Genomic DNA, 15,775 nt, shown 5'->3' on the forward strand with positions numbered 1-15,775 from the left:
ACCTCAGAAAGATTGCAGCTGCTCTTCCCTGGGCTGGAGGTGTTGCCTGGCTTCCCCTCTTCCCGTGTATTGATTGAAAATCAGTTCACAGTGGCCACAGCATATTCAACATGTCCTAGGAGATAAAGGCTCCTCAATGCACAGTCATTCCCAACAGGACTTGACTTTTTTAAAAGGATGACTATCAGGGAAAAAAAATTATTCTAAAAATTACTTTAAAAACAATCATTTTTATTGCTTTTATTTTTACATTGTACATTTCTATTCATATTCTATGCAGAAATCATTATTCTTATATAATTTAGATATTCATCACTATATATTTTAACAGGTTACAGAATCAGACCCTGGTCTCTTAGGCTCATTTTCGTTTATTTTGATCAATCCCTTCATTGAATACACTTTACATTCAAGCACCCTTGTAGACATTCCATCTCCATCTCTGCTTTGAGTTTGAGGATGTCACCTGTCACCTCTCTACAGTAACCCCAGGAGTACGTAGCCTCTGGCCACTCTTCCTTCTCTGACATTGGCAGATTTTTCTTTGTTGAATTATGTGGGTGCCAAGTACAACCTGACTTTCTTTTCTTTGATATTACTTTTCTCCCAAAATATGTAGTGTTCTTTCCTTGGGCCTAAGTCAACCATCATCAGTAAGAAGCTCTTTGGTGTTTTACAGTCTACATGAAATGTAGCCTTTAAGAGTGAGAGGCTCCTTTCTTCCTCCTTGTCTTTTGGAAACATTCCTTTACATAAGTACCAATTGTTCTATCTAACATGACTTCTATTCAAGAGTGCTGGTTTTCCATAGACTGGATAAATTGTCTCCCATGTCTGTTAGCATTTTGCTATTTTAATTTCTTTATTTTTTTAAGTTTACTTACTGTTATTTTATATTTTTCCTGATTTAATTGAGTTCCTAGCAATGTTTATTCTAGTGTTTGCTATTTTTAACTCATGTATTGAGTATGTATTGAATTGGATTTGGTTTTAATTCCTGAGATCTAAAATCTCCCTTTATTCTGGGTTGTTTTTTTTTTTTTTTTTTTTTTTTTTTTTTTTTTTTTTAGTATTGTCTTTGAATAGCTTCAAAATCTGACTGCTTGCATATTCTAAAAACTAAAATAGCTAAAACTTGAAAAAAAAATTTTACCCCATGTCATGAAGTAATTATGCTTCATTGCTCCTCTTCCTGGAATTAAGTTTCTTTTTCCCCTAGGATGGACTTTCTGGTTTGTCTTACTTCCCTTCTTGCCAAAAAAATATTTTCCCTGTAACCATGGCATTTCTTTTCATCCTGCTCATTCTACTTGGTCTAATGAGGCTTGACTGACATTTCAACATTCTTCCCATTGTACCTGAGACTTTTCCTATGAGAACTATAAGTTTTTTAAATCCTGAAAGAATGCCAAGGATGGTGTTGGGGGAGTTCAGGTGAGGCCAAGTACATACGGCTTCTGTTTAAAGTGTTCCCCTTTGAGAGCTCTCTCAGAGTTTTCAGATTTGGTGAAAGCTCTAAACCAGCAGATGATGCCTTCTGTCTCCACAAGGGACATCTCAGGGCCTACTTCCCCTGAAGTACAACTCACCAAGGCCTTTGCTTGTGTGCAGGGGAGCCAGCCCACATGCTAAGGTCTCTGGTGTCATGTGCTGCCTGAAAGTGGAATTTTCAGCTCCATCATCAAAATGAGGAGGGCATTTGCCCATTGGAACTCTGTCAGTGTGAGGGTTTGGAAGGAATGCTGAGAGTGTTGTGTTTCTAGAAGTGACATTACCCAAAGCTTTGTCCAGTCTCAGGCAAGAATCTTCTGTACCTTTCCTTGGTCATATGTAGTTGAATGTAAAGTAGAAATAAGAAGATGGATGGATGGATGGATGGATGGAATAGATAGAGATAGATAGATAGATAGATAGATAGATAGATAGATAGATAGATAGGATGGATAGATAGAAGATAGATAGGAGGGAGACAGGGAAAGAAAGGGATGGATGAGTAGATGGGATGGATAGATAGATAGATAGATAGATAGATAGATAGATAGATAGACAGACAGACAGACAGACAGACAGACAGACAGACAGACAGATAGAATAATAGATTTCACTGGGGCACTGGAGGCTTTTATAGCTTTTAATTTTTCACATTTGGGTAGAGAAATTCTACAGGTAGATTTGTCACGCCATGCTCATCTGGAATGTATATTGCTTTCTTTGCAACACCCACTTCTTGAAGCAGCAGGCTTCAGTGGTTGCTTAGAAAACCACAGAACCACAGCTCTGGGGAGAAACAGGAAAGTACCACCTCTGGTGAGAGAACACAGACTTTTACAGCTAACAGAACTGGGCACCAGGCCACACCCTCCTCCTCCATTGCTAGGGTTTGGTAGTAAATGAGATGCAAGTACAAGAATGAGTTCCTCATGTCCACATAATGAGATGGGTTCTCACCAAAACCACAAAAACAAACAAACAAACAAACAAACAAATAAACAAAACTCCCCCTTGAGTGGAGAGAGGAATCCCTTCATGGTTTCTACCATCCACTACACGTGGCTTTTGCTCTGTCCAGTTTCTGAGAGTGTGTAGCTGGACATTAACACGTTTTCTTCCTGTAGCCTGAGGATCATTGTATGTCGTTACCAGAGTATGCGTTGGTTCTGGCATGAGTAGATGAAAGCAAATGAAATCAAGCCATTGTGTGGTGCACACCCAGGAAGATGAAGAAAATGCAATCAGGAGGATACTGAATCAGGAGGAATATATTCCAGGGCTACTATAGTCACTGATTATTTTTTCAAGGACTATGGTTAGATTTATGAATTGTGGAATACTTTTCCTACTGTAGATAAAGAGTTTGGGGGAAGTGCTGACCTCAGTGCTGGCATGAAAGACACTGGGATCATCTTCTACCACCACTCCATCAGCTGCCTTCAGGTACCACCTGATTGAGCAGCCTGTCACCCTGGTAGCTCAGTCTGTTGCCCCACTGTGGCTGGGTAGTTCACTTTCTTCAGACCCTTCACCAGTGCCCCTTTTTATTTGAATAAAGTCAGTCTAGTCTAAGGTTCCAGTGTATGATCCCAGCTGTACTTGGACATTCCCTATGCCCCCAAGAGCTCTGTCCCCTGGACCTTTAGATTGTCACCAAAGCCCCAGGCTCTCTGTCCCCTCGGGATCTTCACTGCTTCTGTTTCCAACAGTAAGATACAAAAAGCCCCAGCTGGCTCTTATGAGATGAGAAACCTATGCAACACTCTGGTAGCAAGCCTTCCTGAGCTCGTGGGATTTCATAGATAGGGATGGAGTCTGCTGTCATCATTTAGTGTGTATCTCTCCTGCTAGCTGTGTATATCCAAGGATACATATCCATTCTCACTGGCTTTCCTTTTAGTCCCACTGTTGAGCCAGACATATTGAAGAGAGGAAAAAGGCATTGTGGGAGGTGAGGTATAAAAGTGCATCTGATTCGGCAGACTGCCAAGTGCCTTCTTCTCGCTGAGAGGGCACTCAGTGACTACCTCTGCCAACAGGAATATAAACTATCCATTTACTGAATGAATATCTTCTCTGGGTCATGATTTCACATCAATGTATTTGGAAAATAAATGTTTAAGGAAATTCATTTTGTTTCATTATAAAACATTTTACTCCAAAATTGTATCTGAAGCCAAATCTGGTCTCATCTTCTTCCATTGCCAGGGAAGATTTGTGTTAGCCAGATTTTCCATTATGATAGGGAAATATCTGAGATGTCCAATTTGTAAAAAAGAAGAGGTTTGACTTAAGCCTTGGGGTATCCTTCTTCATGACTGATTAGCCCTATTGTGCTGACTCCGTGGCAGGAATGTTGTCTTGTGGCTGTGAAGCAAAAGGGAAATATATGGGGGTCAGAGTTCCAGGACCCCCTTTAAGAATAAAGTCCCCCAAGTCTAAAATCTTCTCATTAGGCCCTTCTTCCCTAAAGAGTTGAGAACCTTCCAACAACAGCATGTCCCTGGGTAGACACTAAGCTTCTGGGACATTGGGTTCAGCCACAATCATAGCACAGGTTGGACAATACCTGAAAACATGGGCCTTTGGGGACATCGAAGGTCCAGACAGTAGCAGAGTTCATGTAGTCCTACAAGCTAACCATACGAGACCATAAGTTTCTTGAGTCCCAGGTCTGGCCACTACTGAATTCTTAGTTCTGCTCATCTTTAGTATTAGCTGTGTTTGTAAACAGTAAGTGAATGGTGCCCACCTCCAAGCCTACTCAAGTAGATCATCTCTGTTTCCTGCTTCCTGTTTCTGCTGAGCTAATTCACTACTGCTGACTAGGAAGACAGGGTACATACAATTATGTTTAAGTATTCCTTCAACTTCACCATGCATTGGAACCCATCCACTTTTGAAATATTTATAAGAAATATATAGTTTATTATAAATAATATATAATCATGTTTTGAGAACATTTTTAGATTATTAAAATGATAAATGTAATATAGTATCTTAAATTTATTAAATATCATTAATTCATGGCTGTGTATTTTTATTAAATAATTTTGGGATAAATTAAACAGTATACATTTAGAATACTCTTTTAAAATATTTAAATTAAATATAATTGTATGAACTTTATCATACTTAATGAAAGATGGGATTTACCCCTGTGAAATATGCCCTCTTTAATCTGACATGGATAATCTTTAGTTTCTTTTTCATTAATGGGTAAATAGGACTTCCTGAAGAACCTACCATAGTAAGTCCCTGGGAAAGATGGCACCTTATCCCTCCTGAGCCCTGGCAGATGTGTCCTGTCTGCTGTGACACTAGAACACCATTCAACCCCTGGGTGTAGATTTCACTTATGACCATCTACTTCCCGCAGGAGACAAGTGCCTGTCAGACATGCCCTATGACAGTGCCAACTATGAGAAGGAGGATATGATGACATCCCACGTGATGGACCAGGCCATCAACAATGCCATCAACTACCTGGGGGCTGAGTCCCTGCGCCCATTGGTGCAGACACCCCCCGGTAGCTCCGAGGTGGTGCCAGTCATCAGCTCCATGTACCAGCTGCACAAGCCCCCCTCAGATGGCCCCCCACGGTCCAACCATTCAGCACAGGACGCCGTGGATAACTTGCTGCTGCTGTCCAAGGCCAAGTCTGTGTCATCGGAGCGAGAGGCCTCCCCGAGCAACAGCTGCCAAGACTCCACAGATACAGAGAGCAACGCGGAGGAACAGCGCAGCGGCCTTATCTACCTAACCAACCACATCAACCCGCATGCACGCAATGGGCTGGCTCTCAAGGAGGAGCAGCGCGCCTACGAGGTGCTGAGGGCGGCCTCAGAGAACTCGCAGGATGCCTTCCGTGTGGTCAGCACGAGTGGCGAGCAGCTGAAGGTGTACAAGTGCGAACACTGCCGCGTGCTCTTCCTGGATCACGTCATGTATACCATTCACATGGGCTGCCATGGCTTTCGGGATCCCTTTGAGTGTAACATGTGTGGTTATCACAGCCAGGACAGGTACGAGTTCTCATCCCATATCACGCGGGGGGAGCATCGTTACCACCTGAGCTAAACCCAGCCAGGCCCCACTGAAGCACAAAGATAGCTGGTTATGCCTCCTTCCCGGCAGCTGGACCCACAGCGGACAATGTTGGGAGTGGATTTGCAGGCAGCATTTGTTCTTTTATGTTGGTTGTTTGGCGTTTGATTTGCGTTGGAAGATAAGTTTTTAATGTTAGTGACAGGATTGCATTGCATCAGGAACATTCACAACATCCATCCTTCTAGCCAGTTTTGTTCACTGGTAGCTGAGGTTTCCCGGATATGTGGCTTCCTAACACTCTCCCCACCCACCCCACCCCCCAAAACAGAGCCTGAATCTTCATGAAGTGAATAAAACAATTATCCAAGAAGGAGTAAGGTGGATCTTGCCCTAAGCAGAGTTTATGCCACAAAGATTCTCCAAATCCCCCAAGACAGCACAGCCACTGGGGTTGAGCCATCTCAGGGAGCTCTGCAGGTGAGCCAGAGGACCAGATATAAGGCAGCTGGGGAGGAGCAGGGACATCAGCCTGTGCAGAGACCAAGGCCAAAGGTTGAACTTTGAAAGACTATTAAGTCATATATTGTATGGCAATATGGTGTCTGGACAAGTTGTGCAATGTGCTGAAGGGAAGGGATTGGAGAGCCTTGAAGACTCTTCTTCATTTGCCTGATCAACCCGACCTCCAGAGGGTTTGTTGCCCAGTAAGACGAGCTCAGTGCTCTTGTGATCATTTTTCTCTTATCGTTTCCATGCCGTTGATGGCCCTGAAGCTCATCACTGCATTTTAGAACCCAATCCTGAAATTGGGACCTTTTTTTTAAACTTCTGATACTGTAAAACTTCTTGGAAGCCAAAGCTTTCTTCCAAGCCCCATCCTCAGTTATCCTGGTTCCTGTTCTTCCCCGAGCTGATAGTACCAGGACCTGTTATTCCACAAAAGCACAGGCATCCGTCACTTCAATTCAATCCCTGTTCAGATTATAGATATGGACTTTGCTATCTTGATAAATGTCTTCTCTATGTTATTTTGTCTGAAAAACCTATAAAACCATTATTAAGAATGACCATTTTTAGATGGAAGAAATGAGCCCAGCATCTCAGTGGCTAAAACACAAAATATCCATGCTTTTAAACAAAATTGTTAAATATTCCGAAGCTCTCTAGTATAAACACCAAGTAGCATGTGTTTTCACATAAAGAAGACAGGGGCCATGCAACCTTTATCAAGTGGAGGTATTAGAATGTTGTAATGTTTGGAGACACAGTGTGACCAGTACAGGTTCCCAGAGAGGAATGCCCACCATATCACAGAAAGGTAGAGGTGGGATCTGGTATAGCCAGACCAAGACAGGGATGTCACGCTGAAGCCAAGTCAGTTAGCTGAAGATTCTCAACAGGAAGGCCTCTCTTAAGAGTCAGTAATAGGGTTGTTACCATCCACCACCTCAACAAAACAAAAAGCTTATAATTGTAAATGTTTACAGCACTGTCTTCGCAGAAACTTTCTGAGGTGATTCCAAAGAACTAGAGGGGAGATGGTCTATAACAGCTCTTGAAGTAAACGAGGTTCTTAGTCTCAGCTCTCCTGACATATAGGGCTTGATCATTACTGGTAGGGATTGTTCTGTGAATTGCTTACTACTACCCCTGGTCTCTCCCCAGTAGATGCCAGGAACATTCTAGCTGATACCTAACTGTCTTCCCAGGTGTTCGAGGGAGCAAACCACTGATCTAAACTCTAAACGCTGAAGTACGCAGGTTTTCTAAAAATGACAAGCCCTTGAAACCTTTCCCAGTAGGCAGCCTCGAGCTGGACTTGTGTCTTTGGAATGCTGATGAATTCTATAGATCAGCATTGCAAATACACTTCAAATACGTCTGAGTTCAAGTGCAGGGACTGAGTTCACCAAGGTGTGAAATGTGCTCAAAAAGTTCAAAAGTGTGTGTTTCTTTGTTTCTAAAACATTGTGGCATCTTTTTCATTTGTTTCTAAAACTTTTTTTTTAGAAACAAATGAAGCACTTGGAAAGTGAAAGTAAAATTACAAATATAAGGATTTACACTGAAGAGAGAAAAATTTTAGGAACTATAGCTGTGAAAAGATTTTGTTCAAAAGGCAGGCTAGCCTTACCCAAATTCATATATGGCAGGTGTCAACCTCCCAAGCTTACAGTTAGCAGGCAGCTTTTGCTCACTCATCCTTAGCCATGAGAGCCATTAAGTGTGGTCCAAGAAAGATGGCTCCAAACCCTACCCCCGACCCACCAGTGGTATTCAGAGATTAAAGCAGAATTGTAAATAGTGGCTTCAGGAGCTCTTTTTTAGAATGCTTTGCCCCTTCCTCTCACTGCCTTTTTTAGCCAATATAAATGTCAATTTGCACACCTTTTGTTGTGGTTTTATATTGTAACAGCATTTTTTTGAAACTATTGTATTTAAGATAAGGTTTCATATTATGTCCACAAGTAATTAAATTATGTTTGAAGGTGGCTATATGCTGTATCAGAAGTTGATGATGTTTTTCTTTAGCTGGTAAAGGAGGGTTTTGCATGACCTCACTGTTTGTTCTGTGGTTTGTTCTGTTGTATGATGTGTGTCTTGAGTTTTGCTGTGTGATGAAGTGCGCTGAGATTCCAGTGCCCTCAAGTTGTGTTTTAAGTAGCTATCAGAGGCAAGAGGGTTCCTAAGAGCAGGTTGACCTGTTGGCGACAGATGGCAATCACCATTTCTCATTCCTTCTTCTCCCTGTTACCCCAGCTTCCTGTCCCAGGTCCCTTCTGTGATTCTTACCTTAGTGTGCATGTGTGTCTGTCCTGGTGAGAGTCAGGAGCATCGATATGTTATCATTGCATTATCACCAAGGGCACGCACAGCCTAGCACCTGTTGCTTCAGATACCGTCACACTCTGTTTCCAATTTAGATACAACCACATAATAAAATGTTAGAGTCTTCAATGGGAAGCAGAGGTGCTTGTTATAAAGATGGGGGCTTATGCTTGTGTCACATTTTGTGTTCTTTTCTTCTTTTGTTTGGTTTTAACTTAATTGTGACCCTTGTAACATCATCTTGCCAAAAAAAAAAAAAAAGTTGAACTGGATTTATGTAGACATGTCAAGACGTACTATCTATTTCTTTGTCAGTTATAGCAATAAGAGTGGATAAACTCTAAAATCCAGATCTCCCACAATGAACATCCGTGTTCTTTCTATGATTTTTCTTTCTTTATGGTGAGCCACAATTAAACTTGAGATGTACAGCCACCCAAACCCAGGAAGCTCATGTGCATCTGGTGCTATGGCACTCACTGTGAATAAGTGTGACCAGATATTAATATGCAATATTGTTTCCAATCCTTTCTAATACATTTTTTCATGATGTTGTGTGTGGTTAAATCTTCCTGTATCACTACCACTTCAGATCTTCACCTCCTTGCTGACAGGTAAATGGAAGTGTGAGTAAGAAAATGAAGCCATCTCTGCAGCCCTGACTCTAGCATGATATTAACTCATTTCTGTTTAGCTGGGAACAAGAGGTTTCCACTGGGAGCATAGAGGAGCTATCCTTTTGTACACATTTTGCCTTAGATCACTACAGACGATCATTACAGAGCAAATAAATTCTACAAATATTCTGTCTGCCCCATCCAGTGAAGTCCAAACACAAGCATAAAACAAGCCCCAGTCATTGTGGGAGTCTGCTGTAGCCTCTCTGAAACCAGGAGGTGAGGGAGGAGCCCAGGCCTTGACACAAGAAGTGTGAGCAGATACACAGAAAGAGGCACAGCCAGTTAGCTCAGCTGGCCAGCTAGGGAGTCACTGCTAAGCCTCTGGACCTCAGCCACATGGTGAAGTGGTGGCAGAAGAGGAGAGCATTCAAGACAGAATGACAAACAGAATGACAGCTTTCGTGTCCTGCCTTTTATTCCTTTCCATTTTAAATAAGCACAAGATCTCAGGATGATTTTCTGACACCGTGGAGCAAGGCTTTCTCATTCATTTATCTGCTTCACTCTGGAAGAGATTGCCAGAGAAAATGATGCTAACTTCACTTCTAAGGAGTATGTCGATGTAAACACTGGGCTCTGTTTTCCATGTGAGCCTGGAATGCGCACTGAGGGATAGAAGGGAGGCCCAAGGTCCCTGACCCCATTTCCAGTGTTTCTCAGTCATATTTTGATCAGCAGAATTCAGATTTCTACAAGCAGAAAATGATGTGGAAGTTCTGTGACTCCTTAGTTAAACTTCCTTGCCTTCCTTCTTTGAACCCATTCCAATTCTCAAGAAACAAAGCTTTGGGCACTAGGGATATGGCTCAGCCGGTAGAGTGCTCATCAATGCCCAGTGCCCTGGGGTTCGATCCCCACACACTGGGTGTGGTGGCAGTACTTGTAATCCCCGTATTTTGAGGAAGAGGCGGGAGTTGAAGGTCTTTAGCTCCACAGGGAGCTCAAGGGAAGCCTTGGATTCCTGACACCCTGTTTCATAAAAAGAAAGAAACAAAACGTTGGCTGTTTCTGAAAGTTGCCTTTTGCCATGGCTTCAACTAAGACACAGAGCTAGGAGCAAAAGAGATAGAAAATTGAGCAATTAGTGAAAGGCTCAGAGGAAGTTCTCAGATGACCAAAGTGGGAACTCCGTGTTCCTCCATCATTCTGGAAACTTCTGGCTCTTTCTCTGCACCAGTACCCAAAGCAGCAACCAACTGGCACAGCCCCCATATGCAGAGGTGAGGTCAAATGTTGCTATTGCCACACAGCATCCACCTCTTGTGTCTTTTCCCAGGCTACTCTCTCCACCTGTCACATATACAACCTCTTGGGAAACCCAAAGGGATTCCCATGGCCCCTAGAATTACACTGCTTTTAGCAGCCCCAAACCCTTTGGCTTTTCTATTCCACTATTAACCTCCACCCTGAGCAAACCCACTCTAGGATTAGCACACAAGAAGCCCAGCCTCCAGTTCATCAACTACAACCCTGCTGGGTATCAGTTGCTCTAGAACTGGTATCTTAGAAGCCTCTCAAACTCTACCCTATCTTACCCCTATTGTTCAGTTGCAGCTTCCAGAGGTCACTTACTGAATATTCTGGAGTGGAAAGTATTCATGGGACAACCCGCGGCCCCAGCCCTGAGGTGTGTGCGTGGCCAGCCCTCCAGTACCTGAAGCAAATCATCAGTCAGTTCACTGAGGACCAGTTAGATCCGGGACTCTCCTGAGCCTGGGCTCACAGTTGTCTGCATAGAGGAACAGTGTCTTCCCACAAATGGTCTGAAACAGCTTAGATGTAGACAAAGGAATCAGGTGAGAAGCTGAGATGTTCATTTTGCTACTCTCAAAAGGCCAGCTTCCACGTGTAACCACCCAGCAAAAAGCAACCACATTGAAAGATGCACATAGTCTAACCCTCAGTACCTCAGCATTTCCCCCAGTGGGCAGCTTTGACATCCAACCTGGCTTGTGTACACTACAAAGACAGAAGGCCACATGCCAACCATAGTGGGTTTCCCTAGCGACTCCATCATAGATGATGTGATTTTCTGTGACTGTCCTTGCAGGCCTCCTGCCTCCTGAGACCCGTTACTGTGGTCCAACCATTCTGGGCTTTCAAAAGTGATTTGTGGAAATGGGGACCTGATCCCACATTACTGTCCCTACGCACAGGTCATCAGTGGTTGCACTGAAGTTTCAGAGCAGAGCAGAGTTTCCTCAGCTGGGAACATGGACGTTGAGGTTGCATTGCCTTAAGCAGGTGTCCCCCTGGGTGTGCTCCCAAAAGTATGGTCTGGTGCTTAAGAACAGAATTCTGGAGACCACCAAGTCTGTGTTTGAATGTCTGCATTGCAGACTAAAGGAATGCAATGGTGGGCAGGTGACCTACCCTTTCCAAGACCTCTTTCCTCATCATTGACAGCTGGAGAGCTGGAGGCTAAAGCTAGTAACATCTGGCAAAACGTGAGCACTGGGCCTGGGTCATTCAAATATTCTGTTCTTTCTGACTTTTTTATATACTATCCTCTGCCTCCTATCTTATCTCTGTGACAACCGGACAAGCCAGCAGTTCATTCGTATTCCAACCTTGGAGACCAGGTAGCTGTAGTGGGGAAGCAGCAAGCCTCTCCTCCCTTGTAGCACCAGCCACACTGAAAAGTCCCCAGCCTTTGCAATTTCCCTGGGAGTTGCAGGGTCATGCCCCATTGGACACATGAAAGACAGCACCTGGGAGGCCAAGCGTCACAAAAAAGATGGTGCTGTGCAGAGGTAGCTATAGCTGCAGGCCCTGGCCCAGGCCCCTTCTCCACTTGGCTCCCGCTCCATTCTGGAATGTTCCTTGCAAAGAAAAGTGAATATAATATGATCCTCTTGAGATACAGTGTCTCTCTCAGAAAGGGAGGAAAATACCTACACCTATAAACTTGCCTTCAAAGCAGCCCTCAGCTGATCATCACCATACTGGTCCACAGGTTGCATGTCATATCAGTTTCTCACAAAGAGTCACTATCCCCAAGACTTGCCCCAGAGCAACAAGGCAAGTGGCACAGGGCCAGAATCCAGAGCCAAATAGGAAAAAATAGTGACATGGGTAGAGCCAGGCACAGGGAGCCAGATCTTGTTTAAATATGACAACTGTGGACATCTCTAGAGCCCAGTGCATGGTAGTTGGACGTGGGCAGCATTGTCCACCCAAGATGTAATGGAAGCTGTGAGCTGTACTGCAGCTGCTCTGGAGGGTAGAAAACACTGCTCTGGGAGAGGGGAGAGGAACAGGAAGAGCTGGCAAAGGAAATGAAAATGTTTGTACATGAAGGAAGGAAAGCCAGTTGAGCAGGCATCCCCAATTTTCATCTTCAAAATAAGAGACCAATTACAAATCCAAAAAAAAAGAAAGGCCAAATGAGGACAGCCACTGAGGTGGCCTCTGAGCCCAATATATAGTTTGCTCCAAATGACCCTGAAGGTCAATCATGAGTAGGAAGAGGTCATACAGCAGAGGTAGGCTCTGACCCCAGGCCTAGCTAACAAGAGAAGACTTCAAAAACACAGTGCCAAAGTTCAGCTGCTCTCAGTTTCTTGGCCAGATTTTACAAAACAAGGAAGAAGACCCTCACTGGTATGTCTCTTGGCTCTTTCCACGTTTTGACAAGGCTAAGAGCAGGAGCAAAGTGGACATCCTTTGACCTCTGACTCCTCCGATGACTACAGACGCAGCATGTCTAGGGAGAGGGCTACTTATTGCAGGATGCCCTAAGCTCCAGCCCAAAGAACAGTCTGGTGGCTCCTTGTACAGCAATGAGCCCCTGACCCGTACTCCATTTACAGTAAGCACTTGACCTGCGGCAGAGCAGCTGAGCCCTGGAGACTCAGTGAATCGGCACCAAGGGAAGCAGATGTGCTCGCCATGGTCCTCAGGCACAACCAGGAACCAGCCACTAGGGGAGGAAATTTGCATAATAGGGATAATTTGGTACCAAAACTGTCCCCTGAAGTGAACTACATGGATCTCGGTATAGTTCAACAAATTTCACTTCTTCTTTCCCATGTTTTCTCACACCAACTAGATATGAGGTAGCATGTGCAACTCGTCCAAAGGTTCGGGGGTGTTGTTTGATTTTTATTATTGTCTCCCTTCATAAGTCAGTCCCATGCCTTTTCTCTCTTCAACCCACCACTCCCTTGTGCCCAAAGTGAGTTTCTGAGCTCCCTCAGAGACCTCTCCCAAGCACATGCAATGTGGGGGACACCCAAATGCTCTTACCCTGCAACACAAGCAGATTCACAAACAGCAGTGGTGGTCATCTGCCTCTCTACTGATATACTTGACCAATGCTGCCTCACTCTGCCGCTTCCTAGAGCCTGCATGAGCTTCCTCATTGACATTATCCCTGTGGCTTTCTGTGGGCAGAGGGTGGACCAGTCCCAGGGTACAAAGGGTGTGTGGTTTCAGGGCTCCCCAGTTTCATTCCCCTTTCAGGCCTCCTCCTTTCGTGGTACCACCCTGATTCCCACCCACAGAGGCACAGCCCTTCTCTAACCCTTCGAGGGACTCCCTATTGCCCCCATAAATTCCCACTTCTGCAAGCATCAGGAGCTATTTTTACCATTAGTTTTATAACACCTCACAGGAAGGCTGTTGTGCATTTATATCTACTGATACTGTTACCAAATTTTAGGTGACAAATACTCTAAAATAAACCAAAGGAAAGAATAGCCTGAGAAAAAATCCCTAAGACACCAGCAAGATGGCCAGATTGCTGTTAAAACACACACACACACACACACACACACACACACCCTAAGTAGCCAATGTGTTTTATATCAAAATTTGGGAGAAAAGAATTATAAACCTACACTCTCTACAGATAACAGGGACAGAACAATGTGAGGTAGGCATAGCCTGCGACAGGAGGTTAGGCCTAGGGCAGGCTTCCTCTTCTTCCTGGTTGGCTGGTCCCACATGCAGAGTATGAAATGGCCTTGATGGCTGATCAGCACACACAGATGCTTAGATTCTAAACTGAAGCCTTTCGTTTGTTGCAGCTGCTGACTTGAGTTGTGGATTCAAATGAGTTAAAATAGGCTTCTTGTCTTTCCTCACTCCATTTTTTTTTTTTTTTTTTTTTTTTTTTTGGTTTTTTTTTGAGACAGGGTTTCTCTGTATAGCCCTGGCTGTCCTGGAGCTCACTTTGTAGACCAGGCTGGCCTCGAACTCAGAAATCCGCCTGCCTCTGCCTCCCGAGTGCTGGGATTAAAGGCGTGTGCCACCACACCCGGCTCCTCACTCCATTTTTTAAACATTTAATTTAATTCAGCATATCTCAAAATACAAAAGTAAAGAGCAGACTTTCTTATGAGTTCAACCTCACGGCCTCGGGGACCATAAAGTGCAGGAATCTATGGGTAAAAAGCATTCTCCCCATCGTGACAGCCCTGTTCCCAACCCATCTGTTCAGATATCTTCCAAATCACATCTAATTCCCACACCATCCTACTCCAAGAACCCTGCTTACCCTCAAAGTCTTCCCACACTGCACTGGCTGCTAAAACAGAATTCTCGGCACTCGGTGTTTGGTGCTTCTTCGAGACCAGATCTGTTCCTAGAGTAACTTTGCACTTGATCATTCCTGGTCCTGGCTGTTAAGTGGTAGTCTGTCCACATCAGACTAAAAGCTTAGAGGGTTCCAGGCTCCCCAGAGCCCCCCATAATAATGGTATCCTGTGAGATCAGTCCTCCCTGTATCCTGGGCTCCCTGGCTCTCAGACGGGTCCTGTCCAAGGTGATGATCTGGACCCTAGCCCTTCTTTGAGGAGCTCCTTCCCATCTTTGCACTGCTTCAGCTTTCCCCTTGGGAGTGGAAAATGCAGCAGCTCTCACCTTGGAATCTCCAGGAGGGGCCACTCCTTGCCCCAGTATTCAGGACAAAGTATCCTGGCACAGGCAGTGGCCTTGGTGTGAAAAAAGCAAAGAGAGGGGTCATGAGGCAGAGAAGGTGAGTGCAGCCCCTTGAAAACAGGGAAACTAGCCATTTTAGCCGCAAGTACAGGGCAGAGGGTGTCATTCACAGATTGGGACTTTTCTAACTTAAGTAATTGTTATTTCTATCAGAATATACTGGTATAAGCCAGTCCTATAAGCATGGTCAAGTTCCATCCCACTGACTCTAATCAGGCCAGAAGTTGACCTGTCAGGTCCCAAGGCCAGTAATTGAAATATGACAGGACAACAGTTCACTGTTAAGGGGACACCAAAGTTTTGCCAATAACTACAAGGTTGTTAGATGTTCAGAGTCAAGCACTGAACAGACAGGACCTAGAAACCAGTCAGGATCCACAGACCAGGGGCATCTCAACCAACTCTTGAAAAACAGACAGCAGAAAGAATGAATAGTGGAGACATGGAAGAGAATTAAAACCAGAGATGCCAAGTAGAGGAGGAAACAAAAAGAAACAAAGAAGCAGGGCGATAAATTTATTTAAAAACAGTGACATACGTAGTAGGTGCTAATCAATCTTTATCAGCAATCATGCTAAGTGCCAGTGAACAACACACACCAATTAAAAGGCAGACACTGGCAGAATGGACCCCAGCTAAGACTTGTCTACAGGCTGTAGGCTGCTAGGTGAGAAAGGTTACTTATGATCTTACCCAGCTGTGGGCCCTGTGTAGTACAAAACCAACCTACCGGGCAAGATGTGCCCGCTATCATAACATAATAGTTATGATAATAACCAACC

General features: G+C 44.2%; 1 protein-coding gene across 33 annotated transcripts in view; it reads left to right on the plus strand.

Annotated features, from left to right (window-relative positions):
- Ikzf1 (IKAROS family zinc finger 1) overlaps positions 1–8,920 on the plus strand; it is an 87,969-nt gene extending 79,049 nt beyond the window's left edge. For 27 of the 33 annotated variants that reach the window (XM_030245952.1, XM_011243702.2, XM_011243705.2 and 24 more), the window contains one exon: positions 4,871–8,920. In XM_030245952.1, coding sequence (XP_030101812.1) covers positions 4,871–5,571 — 701 coding nt within the window. In that variant the 3' untranslated portion in view covers positions 5,572–8,920. The remainder of the gene's footprint in view (positions 1–4,870) is intronic. The other 6 variants (NM_001025597.2, NM_001301868.1, NM_009578.3 and 3 more) reach the window with 1 other exon arrangement.
- Positions 8,921–15,775: the final 6,855 nt, after the last annotated feature.

The sequence above is a fragment of the Mus musculus genome, chromosome 11 (assembly GCF_000001635.26).
Source record: "Mus musculus strain C57BL/6J chromosome 11, GRCm38.p6 C57BL/6J".
Classification (NCBI taxonomy): Eukaryota; Metazoa; Chordata; class Mammalia; order Rodentia; family Muridae; genus Mus; species Mus musculus.